Below are 16,848 nucleotides of genomic sequence, written 5' to 3' on the forward strand. Positions count from 1 at the left end.
GGAACCCTATTTCTTCAGTGCTGATGGAAGGGTAAACTGGACAGTCTCTATAGAAATAATTTAAAAGGACTCCTGAGTACATAGACAAAGGTCTGGAAGTCAACATACAGACATGTCCCTTGCACCTCTGTTCACAACAGCCAATTTATGGAATTAGCCTAGATGCCCATCAAGAGATGCAAACAATGATGTAGGGTAGATACAAAGTGCAGTCTTATTCAGCCTTAATAAAGCACAGAACTCTATCATTTGCAAGTCAGTGGGTGTTAACTGGAGAGCATCATATTAGATGCATTGACAGAATCAGGAAGAAGAGTATCCTGCTTATAATATAAACCATATATATGACATTAATGAAAAATAAGGTTGTTGTGGATATTAAAGGGTATAGATGGAAAAAGGAGTGAATGCTGTCGAAGTATGTACTATGCATGCATGAGAAATATCATTATGAAGTCCATCACTATATAAATGAATGTGCACCTTTTAGGAACAAGCATAATAAGTCTACACTAATAGAAATGTATCAAAGAATCCATATTACAATCATTTCAACATTTGTAGTCCTCATAAGAAATGCTATCTTCTGTTTTTAATACTATATTATATCACTTCTACCTTCCTTTCCTCCCTCCAAACCCTCCCTTGTATCCCTCCTTGCTCTCTTTCAAATTCATGGTCTCTTTTATCATTATGTTACATTCATATATATAAAAGCTGCTCCGTTTACATATTACTTGTATGAATGTTTTCAGGGCTGACCATTTGGTATTAGATTGGTGTGTTTTTCCCTGTTTGGCTTTTGATGAACTTTAAGATAAAATTTTCTAAATGTCTCATGTAAGCCTAAAAGAATGTGCAACTTTCATTGGGTGTAGCGTTTAGGTCATATGTTAACTGATATTAACATATCTAACTATAACATGTAACACGCTGCTGCTCCATTTAATTTTGTTTTGTCAGGTACCTCTTTTTAACAGAATTACATTAAAATCCTTTACAATGGACTACTTCTATTTTTTGTTAGTAACGTATCCAATCTTTCAATATGCTTCAAACAATTTTTATAGATGCATAGTATCTTTTTGATGAATACTAAACAATTTTCTTTTGTGTGTCCAGGGAGATGAATCATAATAGACTTCTGCAGCAAAGTTCAATAGGCAATAAATTACTATTTATTCTAGACCAGGATACAAACAAGGTATTAAGAACTTATTTATCGTGTATAACCAGAACCTGTACCCACTGGCAACATATCTCTAAATTTCCTCACAGCTTCAGACTCTTACAACTGTCCTTTACTCTTTGGCTCTACAAGTTACAATTCAAATGTTCTACACACAAAGGAGATCATATAGTATTGGTTTTTCCGTACCTGGCTAATTACACTAAACAAAATGTCTTACAGATCATTCACAATTTTATACATGGATTCTCTTCCTTCATAGGTATGGATATTCAATTTTGTGTATACTTTAAACCTTATTTATCTCATCATCTATTCACAGATAGTTGATGCCACATTTTAGTTAATGTGACTAATATTGCAATGAAGATAGAATTGCAAATGTCTTTGACACACAAACATTAAATGTATCCTCAATAAATTTCCTCGATCATAAGATACCTTCTTTGGAAAATCCCTTGCTGGTTGATTAATAGGGTTATCTATTTTTAGATGCTGAATAACCTCTTATTCGACTTTTCCATAGGCTATGTGGATTGTTTCACTGGTTGGGCAGAAGTCTTTCAGTGTACTCTAATCACTATGGTTTATTTTTTATTTTGCTTACTCTGCTTCAGGACACAAATCCAAAATTTCCTTGTCCAGACTAATGTTATCAAGTTTTGTGCCCATACTTTCTTCCATTTGTTTTACATTTACAGGGGTTATTGTAAAATATTTAATGCCTTTTGAGTTTTACTGTATTGTATGCAACTGGTCTCATTTCATTACTTTACATGTTGATGAAGAGTTTTCCCAGCACCATTGTTGAAAAGACTATCCTTTCTCTAATGTGTATTTTTGGCACCTTACTGAACATCAGCTTACTATACAGATGCAGAATTACTTCCAAGGTTTTTATCCATTTCCACTATTCCATTCATCTGTTTTCATGTTAATCTTAATCATGTTAATCATGTTACTCTTTTAAATGTTACAGCTTCGAAAAATTTTAAATCAGGAAGTGTGATAACTATAGGTTGCTCTTTTGTCCAGTCTTGTGGTTCCATAAAACTTAAAATGTACTATTCCATTTCTGTGAAAAAAAAAAATAATGCTTTGGGATTTAAACAAGTTTTTTTGTTTCTTCAGTTATCTTTATTTTTAAGTATTTTATTCATTTTGATACTACTATGAAATTATTTTCTCTTCTAGATAATTTCTTATTAAGTGTGCAGAATCACTATTAATTTTTGGAAATACTTCATTAATCCTTTAAATCACCAATTTTTGAAAGTTCATTTTGTGTTCTATAGTTGCAAATACTGACTAAGGTATTTTGGTTTTGGTGTCTTTAGTTCTCTGTAGGGAAGCTTACTTCTTTGTGTTGGTTTGTTTGAATAAATATTGTCTATTTATCGCTCGCCTAAGTGCTCTGGTTATCAATGCAATGTTGAGAACAGATGGCAGGGTCAGCATCCATGGCCTGTCCTGCTCTCAGAGAAGTTTTCATTCTTGCCACTGAGTAGGAGATAAGTTCTAGTCACATAAATTTATTGATATACTGAGGGACTCTCTTCCTATAGTAATTTTTTGAGATTATATAATTAAAAGACATTCAACACAGAAATAATTACAAGGGTGTGAATCTTCATTCTTTTAATGTTACTTATTTTTATCATTGATTTTCATATAATGAACCCTATTGCATCTGGGGATAAATCTTACCTAATCACATTGTGTAGTCTGCTAAATGTAGTATTGGTATTTGGTCTACCAATAATTTATTGAGGATTTCTGAATCTATGTTATTCAGGAATATTGGCTTGTAAGTTTCTTAGAGTACTTGGTCTGACTTTGAGGGTACTGTTGGTCTTATAATTTTTTTTGAGATTTGTTCTTTTTGATTTTTAAAACAAACAAACAAACAAAACAGCAGCATTAATTTTCTTCATGTTTGGTAGAATTCATCAAAGTTGTTTGTTATTAGTATTGTCTTTTTTTTTTTTTCATATTCTAGACTGCTGATGACACCCGTCTCCTTTCTGATTACTGGTGTGTTCAGACATTCTATCTCTTCCTATATAGCCTTGGTAGTTTCTATGTGTCTAGAACCACTCCTACCTCCTTTAGGCCATCTACTTTGACAGTGTGCAGTTCATAGTGGTTGCTTATAATCCTTCCTACTAGCAAAGTATAAACCATGATGCAACCTCTCTTTATTGTAAGTTTTCGCTCGTTATTGTTATTTTATCAGAAAAACTGTTTTATTGATCCCTGTACTGAGTCTGCCATCTATTTTATGTCTTGTCAAAAATCTGTTTTCATCCTTTGTTAGCTTTGCCTTTACTTCATCCTTTTTCTTGTCTTTACAGTAGGCGCCAGGCTGTTCATTTGAGTCCTCTGGCTTTTTCAGGACTTGCTCAAGTTCTCTCTTGAAAGGGTTCTTCTGTGCTGCAAAAGTTTGGCTATGCTGTACTCACTGTTTTTAATTAAAATATAATTACATTATCTTCCCCTTCTATCCTCCTTCTAGCCATTTGGGTTGGCATTTTCATTTTTAAATCTTTTGGATTTCTTCTTTCATCATTAATTGTACAGAAGTTAATTCCCATATATTTGTAAATTTTCTGATTTTCCTATTGCTGATTGCTAGTTTCACACCAATGTGGTCAGAAAAAATACTTAATATGATTTCTGTATTATTAGATTTATTAAGAGTTAATTTTGTGTCCCAATATACAATCTATCCAGGAGAAAGTTTTCTGAGAACTTGAGAATAATCTGTATTCTGCAGCTGCTATGAAGTATTTTCTGCTTATGTCTTTTGAGTTCTTTTGTTCTCTAGTGTTCTCTACATCAACTGTTTCCTTAATAGTCTTCGGTCTGGTTGATGTCTCCATTGCTGAAGCAGGGAGCTGAAATCCCCTAAGGATGGCTGTCTATTTCTTCCTTTACTTCTACTACTTTTTCCTTTGTGTACGTAGCTCCTCCACATGTTACACAAGCATTAATGAACCGGCTCCTTTCTGTTATATAATATCCATCTTTCTTTTGGATTTTACACTTTAGTATAGCCACTCTTGCTCTCATTTGATCATCATTTACATACAGAACCTTTTAAGTATTTTACTTTCAACCTACATGCAACCTTAGGGCCAAAGGCTTAGACTCTTCCTCTGCATTTAATCATTGCATAATAATATGTCCAATTACTTTCTATACACTTAAATTCCATTTGCCTTCCAGCCATCTTCCCTTCCTCTGTTTAATATTTGAAGAGTCTGGTTTAAATACAACCCTATGTGCTCATCTTTTAAGGTTGAGATCAGTATTCAAAGGGCTCATAGCAGTGGAGAAGGGTAGAGTGATGGGTGATGTCACTCTGTATGCTGTGAATGTGTTATTCTGATTGGCTGATAAATAAAATGCTGATTAGCCAGTAGCCAGGCAGCAAGTATAGGTGGGATAAGCAGATAAGGAGAATTCTGGGAAGAGGAAGGCTGAATCAGGAGACACCAGCCCACCGTCCAAGGAGCAGCATGTAATGGCACACAGGTAAAGCCATGGAAAACATGGTGACATATAGATTAACAGAAATGGGCTGTTTAAGTGTAAGAGCTAGTCATTACTAAGCCTGAGCTAATGGTTGAGAAGTTTTAAGTAATATAAGCCTCTGTGTGTTTACCTGGGTCTGAGCGGCTGTGGACCAGGTGGGACACAGGAAAACTTCTGACTATAGTAGAGTGCCCTTCCTAACATTGGTATACACAGTTACTCCATCCCAATGTCCTAGAGGGATTTGTATCAAGGACGTCAATACTAAGCCACCTATGGTTACATGAGTATCAGAATTCCTGGTCATTTCAGGGTCCTCAGATAAGGCATTTATCAGTACCATGGGAACATTATCAGGAGACCTGTCTGAGAAGAACTTAGCTGAGTAACTAACTTCCTCCACTCTCACTCAGGACTATTTTCACTCCTAAACCCTGCCTAACCACCCCACCCCCCAAATGCATTTCCTTTTGTAAGGCTTCTCCAGAGTAAGACAATTCATTTGCTGAGATGTGTCACATGTCCTTTGCCCAGTGCTGTTCTGTTAGGGGAAACATCCTGGAGCTGGATCTGCCTCCACTATCTGGTACACACACAGGTTCACTGAGTAAAGGCTGCTGGGCACAGCACTGCTACCTCACACAGGTTCATTGAGTTAAGGCTGCCACAGCTCTGTTACCTCACACAGGTCCACTGAGTAAAGGCTACTGGGCACAGCTCTGTTACCTCACACAGGTCCACTGAGTAAAGGCTGCTGGGCACAGCTCTGTTACCTCACACAGGTCCACTGAGTAAAGGCTACTGGGCACAGCTCTGTTACCTCACACAGGTCCACTGAGTAAAGCTGTTACAGTCTGTTGCTTCACACAGGTTCAGTAAGTGAGTAAAGGCTGCTATAGTTCTGTTACCTGTCTTAATAGATGTGACACCTGGGATCTCAACAAATTAGCAAGGGAAGATGTCAGTAACTGGGCAGGATACATTTCCTGAAGAGTAAAATGCATCTTTTAGACCCTCTTGGGAGTTGCTACAGAAATTATGAATTACTCTGAGGGGCTCATGGACACTATACACTGGTCATAGGACTCAAAACACACCTCACCAGCAGTGTCAGCAGGCTTCGGGTAGTTCTAGATTGTGTATCAAAATTTTAGGTCTGTCTTTCCCTTTAGCTCCACATTCCTAGTCAAGTTTGCATACTAGGTATACGAAACACCTAAAAAAATGAACTCTAAAAATGGTGGGAAACAACACAAGCCACTCTCATAATCCTCTGACAACAGGCCCCAAACCTGTCAGGAGTTCCCAGCCTTATATCCAGGGACCACGGGCCCTTAGACACTCCGTGATACAGACATGCACCTAAACTTTCAATGAAGGAAAAATGTAAAACTAATGATGAAAAAACCCAAGAGAACTTAACAATGTGATCAGCTCCCTTCCAAAATCAATGATCGAATCCTGACAAACTCAACAAGAGATGCTCTATGGGGTGAGAAGTCTACCGACTTCCTCAGAGCATCCTAAGTGGGCAGTTCTCAGTCAGCAGCAGCAAAGGCTGAGGCAGCTCTTCCTCTGTAACATCTGGAAGATACTTAAGTTTGGCTTCAGGATTTAGTGGTGCATCAGGTAGATTTCAAGGATGCCCGCTTCAAATATGACCTGTAGAAAATGAGGCATATGGGAAGCAACCAGATCCTATCCACAAACTTGGTTTGGTTCTAACCAGAACTGGGAGTGGGGAAGACACCTGAATGACCTGCTACCTCAGAAATGCGAGATCCTTTCCCTACAGAAACAGGCTATAAGAGGAACTGGTCCCTTCTGGGCCTTGTCCTCAGTCTCCGTCTCAACCAGGAAGCTGTGTGTTCCTCTTCACTGGTTTAGAACATTCCTTCTTTTAAAAGGTCTAGTCACACAAAGCCAGCTAGCTACTTAGCTCCTTTCACACACACACCCTCCCACTCTGTATTCAGGAATGGGGGGTGGGTGTGGTATAAGGAAAGAGAAACACAGGAAGGAAGCTTCAGAAGCAAGCTGAGCTGTCTGAAGACTCCCCTCTCCTCTTTCAGCTTTTCAGATTTCCTTACCCTCTGCTCCCTTCTGATCTGCACTAAATTCAATCCCATAAATAAAAAGTTAGCAATGCACTGCTAATTAAACACCATTTTGAATGTGGGTACTCCTTTATGGTCGGTCTATTGACATTTACTTTGTAGAAAAACCGAACACAGGAGTCTCACAAAGTCTCCAGCTTTTACAGTTTCGTCATGGTGAAGCAAATGGTAGTAGGCATCTATTCCATCCTAAGTAGAAGCTGACGGTCTACGGTTAAACATGAGAGCACGGTTTTCTTACCACCAAGGAGCTTTACATGTAAGTATGGGTCCTTATCATAGGCTTTCCAAATATAGTCATTTGGCCTATACAATATGGATTATTTTTCAGGGCATCTTTTAAAGAGCAGGAAGTTTTAACCTTAGGAGTAACTCATCATTTTTCACTTAACTAGTCATTCATCTTATGCTACAACAATTTTCTGTGATCTCTGGAAGCGTCATTTAAGCTCTTATACACAGAACCATAAGCCAGGTAGTACATTTCACAGATATGAGGTCAGTTTAACTGACTCATTATTTGCACTTATGTGTTTTCCAGCATTACTTGTGCCAGCCTGTATTTCTCTTCTTTATTACTCAGCACCTGTGTTCAAAAGTGAATTGAACATGTATGTGTGTAGATTGTTTCGATCCCCAGCATCCTGTTCCAATGATGCCATAGGCCAATGCCACACTATTCCAATTGCAATAGCTTTAGGTAAGACACAATCAGCTAATGTAAGGCCTTTGATTTTCTTCTTTTAAAAAAATTACCCTCAATATTCCAAAGGCTTTGCTTTTCTATATGGACTTTAGAACCAGCTTCTTGATTTCCTCTGAAAAGGCCTTACAGGAATATAACTGTCATTTAGATATGAAAGAAATGTGATACATAATATTAAATCTTATGCTCTTGAACACACATACTTCTCCATTTATTAAATAGCTTTTTATGTGCTTATATAGCTAATACTAAGTGCCTTCAAATTGTTCTTCCTGTGGCAGTATCTAGGCCAGTTTGATACTGAATTATTAGATCCAGTCTGGCAATCTCTGCTTCTTCATTACATTCTAAACTCATTTACATGTGATGCAATAAATACACTGACGAGACTGAACTTATGTGTCTCATTATTTACATGTCACGTGGTTTTCTCCCTCGTTTTCATATCTGCTTCTGTACTAATTACATTAGTTTCCACTTCAACCCTTACCTTGGATTTCTACCTATATCTCTGATTTTTTTCCACCTATTCCTCTGAAGATTACATGTATCTTAAACTAATCCCCATCAATTTAAATATGATACTGAACCTTTAAAGACATAGTAACAGTGCATGAGTCAGTACCAAGTTAACCTTTATATGTTATTCTTACTGAACGCAGAAACACACATATACAAAAAAATCAGGCAATCCATTAATCCAGTGTTACAAATTCTGCTTTCCAATCATATGTTTCAAATTAACTGAGAAATAAAAAATGAATAATCCTTCTCTTCAAGCTAGGCACCTTCCCTGTGTATTCCTACAGCTCTCCCTGCTGATCTCCATAGTAGCCTGTACAACTGTGCACTGTATGTGTGTGGTGACCAGTTTGTACCGCCACCACCGGTTTCTTGCAGATAGGTCGGCATTTCATTTTTATATAACTACTGTATAACAGGTATGACAAACACACAGTGGAGATAGAAGAACAACTGCTGGCTGGGGGGCGGGGACACGACACTGGATGAGTATATACCCAAATCTCTTTAGCTAACCAATTAGTTCAAACTGCTAACTCTTAATAATTTATCACCATACTTATAGATATGTTCACAATACAGTTCTTTTTACATTTGGAATGTGACTCACACTATAATCATTATATTTTAATAGTAAAAAATAGAAGAAACCATATACATAGCTTAAGCTGAATGATAAATTTAATCTATTTTACTTATAAAAATAACATGTCATTTGGGTTATTTTATGGTAAAATAATCTGGCCCATTCTGTTATTATCAGACACAATTTCACAAGGAGCAGAGGCAGCAGGATGTGTGATAACATACCAGAGACACCATGGCCCAACCAGTCTTATTATAGATGAACTCCAAGTTGTTCCTCCTTAGATAGAGCAGGCCACCAACAAGCGACACTAACAGGGCCAAAGCAATGGTGCCAGAGTAGTTGGGTGGCCTGAAAACGCGAATCTGCAAAAATAAAGATAATTAGAAAAGTGAAGAGTAAACACTAATTCTTCTCTTTTGGTCATATCCTAGTCAGCACTCCCCTTAATTAACTAATGTATAGTTTTCTTTGAGAATTACATACAATGAATGTATTTTGATCATATTTATGCCCAACTCTTCCCTTAAACTCCTCCCATATGGTTGGTTGGTTGGTTTGATTTTTTTTTTTTTTTTTTTTTGGTTTTTTTCGAGACAGGGTTTCTCTGTGTAGCTTTGCGCCTTTCCTGGGACTCACTTGGTAGCCCAGGCTGGCCTCGAACTCACAGAGATCCGCCTGCCTCTGCCTCCCCAGTGTTGGTTTGATTTTTTACAATAACCTATTAACTCTCTTGGTGCTGTCGATCTCTTTTGTGCTGTCTGTATACTACTGGGTTGGGGCCATCCACTGAAGCATAATTGACCTATAGTGTTCCTACCTTTAACAAAAGAATTCAGAGAACTGACATCTTATTTTTCACATCTAACTTTGACACTACGTTTACTGAGCTCTAAATGAATCAAATACACGCTGTCAACATCTTGGGTGTACAGAGATACTCTCTTCCTTTTGTTCATATGCTGGAGTCTATGCAAATGCTACACATGAAGCCCAGAGCTGTTCTGGATCACACAACAAATCAATTCAACTAGCTAGTACATTGTAAGGTAAAACATGGGCACAAGTAAATTATCTCAACTAGAGACTTCAGATGCTATGTTTAACAAAGTTACCCACTCAAGCATGTGTATGGTAAATCCAGTATTCTCCTGAGTTGACCTTTACTTGCATAAGCAACTGCAGCATACATATGGAAATGGGCCCACTCACATGTATTTGCAGGTATCTATGCTTTCATTACTCTTTCACAGATAACACAGAAGCGCCAAGTTTAACTGAAGAATGATGAGGCTGTTTTTGAAGTGCCAGTACCAGTATACATCCTCCAGGAGTACAGTAATGCTCCAATTATTCTACTTCTCTGCCAACACCAATTATCAACATACTGGCTCTAGACATCCTCCTGGGTATAAAGTGCTATCTCATTGTGGTTTGGGCTTATATTGCCTGTGATGTAATGATGAAGAACATTTTTCTGTGTACTTATGGGCCATATGGATATTTTCTTCAATAAACTGTTTACCCAGATTAATTTTTAATTGAGATTTGGTATTTTGTTTTTGAGTTTAAGAGCCACACAAATACCTAGATATGAGGGTAGGTCTTCAGAAAATATGATTTGCGAATAGTTACTCCATTCTGTAGGCTGTCAACTCACATCTATGCTATTGTACTTTAACATATAAAAGCTATATTTACTAAGTGATACAATTAAAACAAATTCATGATTTATAAATTTCAGATCTTGGTTCTAGTAATGCTTTCTATGGAAAGGACCCAGAATACTCTATGACATGGTTAACTGAATGCTAGGTAGATTACAGAGCAAAAACAAGAGCCTAGAGAAAATTATTGTACCAGAAAATTAGAGCAAACTTTGAAAACAATTATGGAGCCATGTCTCAGGGATCAGGAGCCTGGGGAAAAAAGTATGTGTGGGGGAGGGAGGGTGGGAGGGAACTCAGATAGTCAAATCTCAGACAATTTTAGCACTCAGCTAATTAACAATAGCAATAAAAAAAGAAAGAGAGAAAACATTGAGAGAGAGAGAGGAAGAGCAAGGAAGGGACAGGTACAGGGAGGGGAGGGAAGGACAGGAACAGGGAGACGGGGAGGAAGAGACAGGGAGGAAGGGAGGGAGGGAAGGAGAAAAGAGGGAATGAGAGATATCAAGTAGAGAAAGAGAGAGAGATTCAGTGGCAAAAGGATGGAGCCAGGGAAAGTTCAGGACCTCAGATGTGTATTTTCCCTCAGGAGGGCAGGGAAGGTGGCCACAATTTCCTCCCTCAATATGCACAATCTAAATACAGGGAGATCTCAGCTGTCCATCTTGCATCCAAGATATGGTACTGGTTGGACCCTGTCTGGCAAAGAACCTCCAATGACTAGTCTCAGAAGTAGCAGTCTCTTCTTATGTTTAAAAAAAAAAAAGTTATATTTGAGATACCAAACCACACTACTGGACAATATTCTAAAAAAATCACTACAAAAGAAATTCTGAGTAGGTCAGTAATAAACATAATTAAAACACAAAGATAGTAGGTCCCCCACAACCACCGGAGTGGTGAAACCTAACAAGGAATTCTGAGAAAGAGCCAGAAATCTAGTCATTATTTTGGAGCCATTGCGGCAACAAGTCAATCTGGCAAGGATTGGGAACAAATACTTATCTAAGAGAAAATCCTGGTGAACAGGAGGGTATTTATGGACGCTGTCTTAATGTATCCAAGCTATCAGATCTAACAGGATCGACAGGCTATAAAACTGCTCCAGATTAAAGGAGATTGAAAACAGACGACAGCTAAATGAATGACTGAACGGAATCACAAATGGGAAACACTAACATCAACTGAGAGGATTCTAATATGTACAGTGTCACTTTTTATAAAAATGAATCTTTGTGAACTCATCAGACTCCTATCCTTACTGTGCTTATAAGAAGTATAATTTGTCTTCTATAATTTTCAGGGGAAAGTGAATTTGTATATATAATCAAGGCACAGGGACTGGACTTGAAGACTGGAATAAGAATAAGAATCACCAAGTATAACTGCTACAACGATAACAGATCAATCTATGTAAAGGATGCATTGTTAAAAGTCATACTATTTCCATTTTTAGCACACTTTCAATTTGTAATTATCTTCAATTTGTATTTTATAATTAATCCAACTAAAGAACTAAATGCATCAGTGTGGTAGTCAAGTCAGAATCACTTCTAATTAGCAGTATATCTTTAAACAAATTTGAAATATTTAGTGTGTGTGTTGTGTGTGAGTGCACATATTCATGAATGTGGTTTCAAGTGCCCAAGGAGGCCACTGGACCTAGAGTTACAGTTGACTGTTAGCTGCCTGACATGGGTATTGAGAACTGAATTCTAGTCCTGTCTAAGAACAGGAAGGGCTCTTATACACTAAGCCTCTATTATTTCTTGTAATGAACTAATAAGAGTACTTTAGTATAATCCTTGATATCTGGCATCAACTAGACCACACATTGTTAGAACATTATAAACATTATAAACCAAAAGATTTTTTTTAATGAACAAATTTAGGAAACAATTTATTCACCACGGTATCATTAAAGCCAATGACACAGGTGATAACATTGTATAGGTGAAATATCTTGTCTCATAAAAATGTGTTTATATATTAGTAAAAACTCAATGTGTTTGAATAACTTTTAAAATATCTGCTTAAATAACTAGAAAAAACAGCCATAAGCCCTCCACAAAGAAATTAGTACCCATAAATTATCTGTCTCAATCTATGCATATAATATTGGTTGGAACAAAACCCTAGATCAGGGTGTCCATATTACTTTCCTAACTGACATTTTTACTTATTAAACAATGCTTTTTGTTCAATGTCAAAGTCCTTTTTTTGGGAATTTGATTTGTTTCCAATTTTTTCACTTAAAAGGAGTGTTAAAATTTTTTCCAGGGCTAAGAGTCTGAATCATCCTTAAGTTCCAATTCCTAAAAGTGGCACTGTTAAGTTAAATTGCACAAGATAGACATAGGATACATGCTGGTTGAATGGTTAAACCAATTGCCAGTCTCAAGAACAATACATGGTAGCAGGGGTTTTCTACACCTCTAAATCTTTCTCTATTTATAGAAAAGATTCATTATTTCCATTTTACTTCTTGCTTCTTAATTAGAATTTCTTTGTTTGCTAATATTAAACTATTTTCATTGTATTTTGTGTTCCCTGAAATCATACTGTACCTAGCTAATATACTTTTTAGTGTTTGTTTACAATATCAATTAATCATTATGCAGCAATGCATCTGAATCGAGTACTAGTTCAACTACCAGTTACAGCTGCCAAGTCCAGGTCTCACGGGCTGGGAATGTAGCTGAATGGCAGAATACATACTCAGATATTCAGACTACACAAGTCCAAGGTTCAACCCAGCATGGAAAAAACAGTTTTCTTTAAGCAAGGAAAAGTAAAAAAAAAAAAAAAAAGAGCCACAGATAAACTATAAAAACCCTGCTGCTTCATTACAACAGTCTAGCAAACGAAGCTAATCAACATAACATACATAAGTGTATGCATAACACACTGTCACACAGACATATTTACTATAGTGAATAAAAACATACATGAACATCTGTTCTGTCTGCAATCCATTTTGCTAGCTGTTCAGCTGCAAATCCAATTCGTTGAAGGTCAAAAGTATCAGCTCTCTTGGGTCTGCCTTTTGAAGGAAAATGCATGAATGTGGGAGCCGAGTTCATGTTGAGCTGTAAAGCAAGTGATAAAATGCCAATTATAACAACACCCCAATATTCTATACTATTCACCCAACATTTTATGTTTTTATCTGAATCACTAAAAGAAACAATTTATTAGGAAAATCTGCAAAGCTCTCTGGAGCTTAATTTCTACTTTTCTTCATCTTGATGCACTATTAAGTGAAGCAGGATGGCTGAATTTGCTGCCTAACTGTCACATTTAATGTACTATTCATATCCCCAGTTTGGTATTTTGACTAGTTTCATTCTTTGTGTCTCTAGACGTTTATGATTAAAATGGTGCAAAATGCCTGGAAGAGCAAACACACGTGGATCACTCCACTTCTCCAGCAGTTCCTGCAACAGAGCAAAAGTGTGTGTGTGTGCAAAAGTGTGCGTGTGTGGAGGGGGGGGGCACGTTAAGGAACTGCTTTCAAGGACATTACAAGTACATCGAATTTCTTGTTAAAATTCAAAGATTATTCTTTTTCAGTTGATGGCTATTAAACAACAGAAACAAGTACTTTGTTATAAACAGCTTAAATATATCAGAGATGAGAAAAATACCTAGTACAGTCATGTTCTGTTTCACTTCTTAATAATTTGTCTTAAAATAACTAAAGCACGGAAAACTTTTCTAAAGAAAATGTCTCCTCATAAAATATACAAAAGAGAACACTGCTATAGTCTGTGTTTATTAAAAATGTGTTCAAACATAATAGAATAATTTGACAGAAGAGCTAACTCTAATATCAAAGTATTAAATTTCTGCTATCTGGGGGTTATATTAAAAAGACCTTAAGATAAAAGGTGAAGAGATTCACTCAATGAGAATCAAAATCAAAATCAAGGAACTTGTTGGATGGCAGAGGGCAACAGGGGAAGATATCACCGAAAGTTTGGCTGCCAAGAATGATAGACAATGTTTACAGTCAAGGCAAACCAGCTCCTGGCCCATAAACAAATGCTACCTGTAGCTTTGTATTCAACGATAGCCCCCCAAAACTACATTAAGAGCTTAGCAAAGAAAATCTGAACTCTCCAAAGCAATATATCTGTATCAAATACTTCTCATATGTGCTACTGAGAATGCCATCTAGCGATCATTATTCACCTCCACATTACTGAAATGCTCCAGGTAGACAAGGAATGCTTGGTCTCTATTTGCCCTGTTTTCTGTTTATTCCCTCAACACACACACACACACAGACACACACAGACACACACACACACACACACACACACACACAGACATACCACACAGACACACACACACACACACACACACACACGCACGCACACGCACACACACACCACTCATGTTAAATTTCAACTGTCACTGTAGAAGTGGGACCTTTGTGAGGTAATGAGGCCAGGAGAGCTCTACCCTCACGGGGAGGATGGACACCTGCAGAAAAGGCTGAGTTTCCCTCTTCATTCCTGCTGCTCTCTCTCCTCCCACAGCTACAGAGGGAGCTCTCCATATGCTGACACTGTTATATTCGTCTCTGTACATTGGGTTCACTTTAAACTCCCCAGTCTGAGTTATTCTTACACTGCACATTCTAAAACAGCATTTAGGTAATTGAATTTTCCTAAAAGATACTCGGAGATTACATTTTTGCTCTGTTTTTTTTCTTGGTATTCATTTGTTTAGCCTAACTTTCTATTTTTCTGCACAATTTAGATAAAAAATAATGTAGTGTGAGGAGGATGGCAAATGTATGCCGATACAATTATTAATTACTAATACAATAGCAATTATTTAATAAACACATATTTCAGGAACACAACTAAGCATTCTCACGCATTAATATCTCATTCTAGTCATCCCAAATGTTTTTTTTTTTTCCTGTCTACCTACAGAGACAGAGCACAGTAAGATGGTGAAGTCTTCGAGTCACTCAACTAAGAAGAGGTAAAGCTATAACGTGGGCTCAGATGTTCTGAGCCCATGTCCCACCATTACCACTCTAGCACGATTTCTCAGAACTCTTCTCTTTTGAAAACAACTCCATACTGTTTAATAAATAATCTTAATAGAAATTTTGAACAAGTTCATTATAAAACTAAATTATAAAACCAGTTCTTATAATATGGTAAAAACCTGACCAATTCCAACATACCACAACATATATCACACAACACACATACCATTAATACATTGTATAAGTCTCATATATGTATAAATGGACATACACTGCATATGCCTCATGGGTATACATATGTCATACAGGAATCTTCTCTGAATTAAAATAATACCTCCCAGAGAATAGAGAGAGGCTTGTGAGACCTGAGCAGTAAACAACCTTAAAAGCCTGGGAACTGAAACTCAAAGGAATCCCAAGAGCCCTTCAGAAGGTTATAAAAGCAGAAAGCATCTGCTGGCAGAAAGGCTCTGGAGCTGTCTGCAGGAGAATGTCCAGCCGGTTGAACTGCATGCAAGTCATGCAAAGAGCTTTAAGTTTACAGCTTTCATGTATCATCATTGATCAGGGATGTCCCTGCAAGGCATTCATGTGCCTACAAGGAAACCCTTAAACATGCTCCTAAGCAACCCCAACAAACACCTGGTTCCCAAGTTTTGTGTAGACTCATTATCTTGGTCTGTTATCAGTTCCCTAACTGGGGAGTAGATGTTCATTTTCATTTCTCCCCCAAAAGTCCCGCACATAGGATGATGCAAACTGTGTTTGTGTACCAGGACTCTATCTTATTCTACAGCTCAACAGATGATTACTCTAGACAAGTGGTAATCGTGGAGACAATGATTTTGTTTCGGACTGGTTCACTGAGAGGCCTCACCGGGAGCATGTATGAACACTCAGGGTGCAGGGATGGTAAAAGAGGCGCTCATGAGGACACAGCTGTGACGGCACCTCCAGTGGTGACCAGCATCCTCATGCCCAAACACAAGGCCTGTCCTCTGAGAAGATCTCCATTTGAGTACTTTACAAGTCTCTATGTGCTGTTGTAACACAACAGGTCACTTAAAGTAAGTTCATTTTCTGAAATTTCTGGGGTTTAAAGCGCACAACTGAGGTGAATGGTGAGGTTGGGTTTCTGAGGAAGCTTCTCTTCCTAGCTTACAAGAGACCGACTCATTCTTGGGTTTCTCATGGCCTAACTCTGAGCACATGCCCTCCTGGTAGTCCTTCCTCTTAAGAAGGTGTCAGTCCTACTGGATTGATGACTCATCCTCTGGAGTTCTTTAATGTTCTCTCTTACAAATATGGTCACAGGTGGTTTATAACTTCAACACTGGTCGAGATCTAGGCCATAACAGACAGAAAACACTTCTGATAAATATGGAATATTTTACACATAAAATTCTATCTGCTGAAGTAGAAAATAAGTAACCAGGCAAAGAGCTAAGTGGCAAAGCGCACGTTACAGAAGTATGAGGACGTCAGCTCAGATCATTTGCACCTGGATACAGGACTG

At 37.5% G+C, this 16,848-nt stretch overlaps 1 protein-coding gene across 3 annotated transcripts in view; it reads right to left on the reverse strand.

Annotated features, from left to right (window-relative positions):
* The window catches only part of Tusc3 (tumor suppressor candidate 3), a 174,996-nt gene that overhangs the window by 74,858 nt on the left and 83,290 nt on the right, over positions 1–16,848 (reverse strand). For all 3 annotated transcript variants that reach the window (XM_076553512.1, XM_006973967.4, XM_076553513.1), the window contains exons 4-5: positions 13,273–13,413; positions 8,882–9,022 (exon numbers count right to left, since the gene is read on the reverse strand). In XM_076553512.1, coding sequence (XP_076409627.1) covers positions 8,882–9,022; positions 13,273–13,413 — 282 coding nt within the window. The remainder of the gene's footprint in view (positions 1–8,881; positions 9,023–13,272; positions 13,414–16,848) is intronic.

Source organism: Peromyscus maniculatus, chromosome 17 (assembly GCF_049852395.1).
Source record: "Peromyscus maniculatus bairdii isolate BWxNUB_F1_BW_parent chromosome 17, HU_Pman_BW_mat_3.1, whole genome shotgun sequence".
NCBI lineage: Eukaryota > Metazoa > Chordata > Mammalia > Rodentia > Cricetidae > Peromyscus > Peromyscus maniculatus.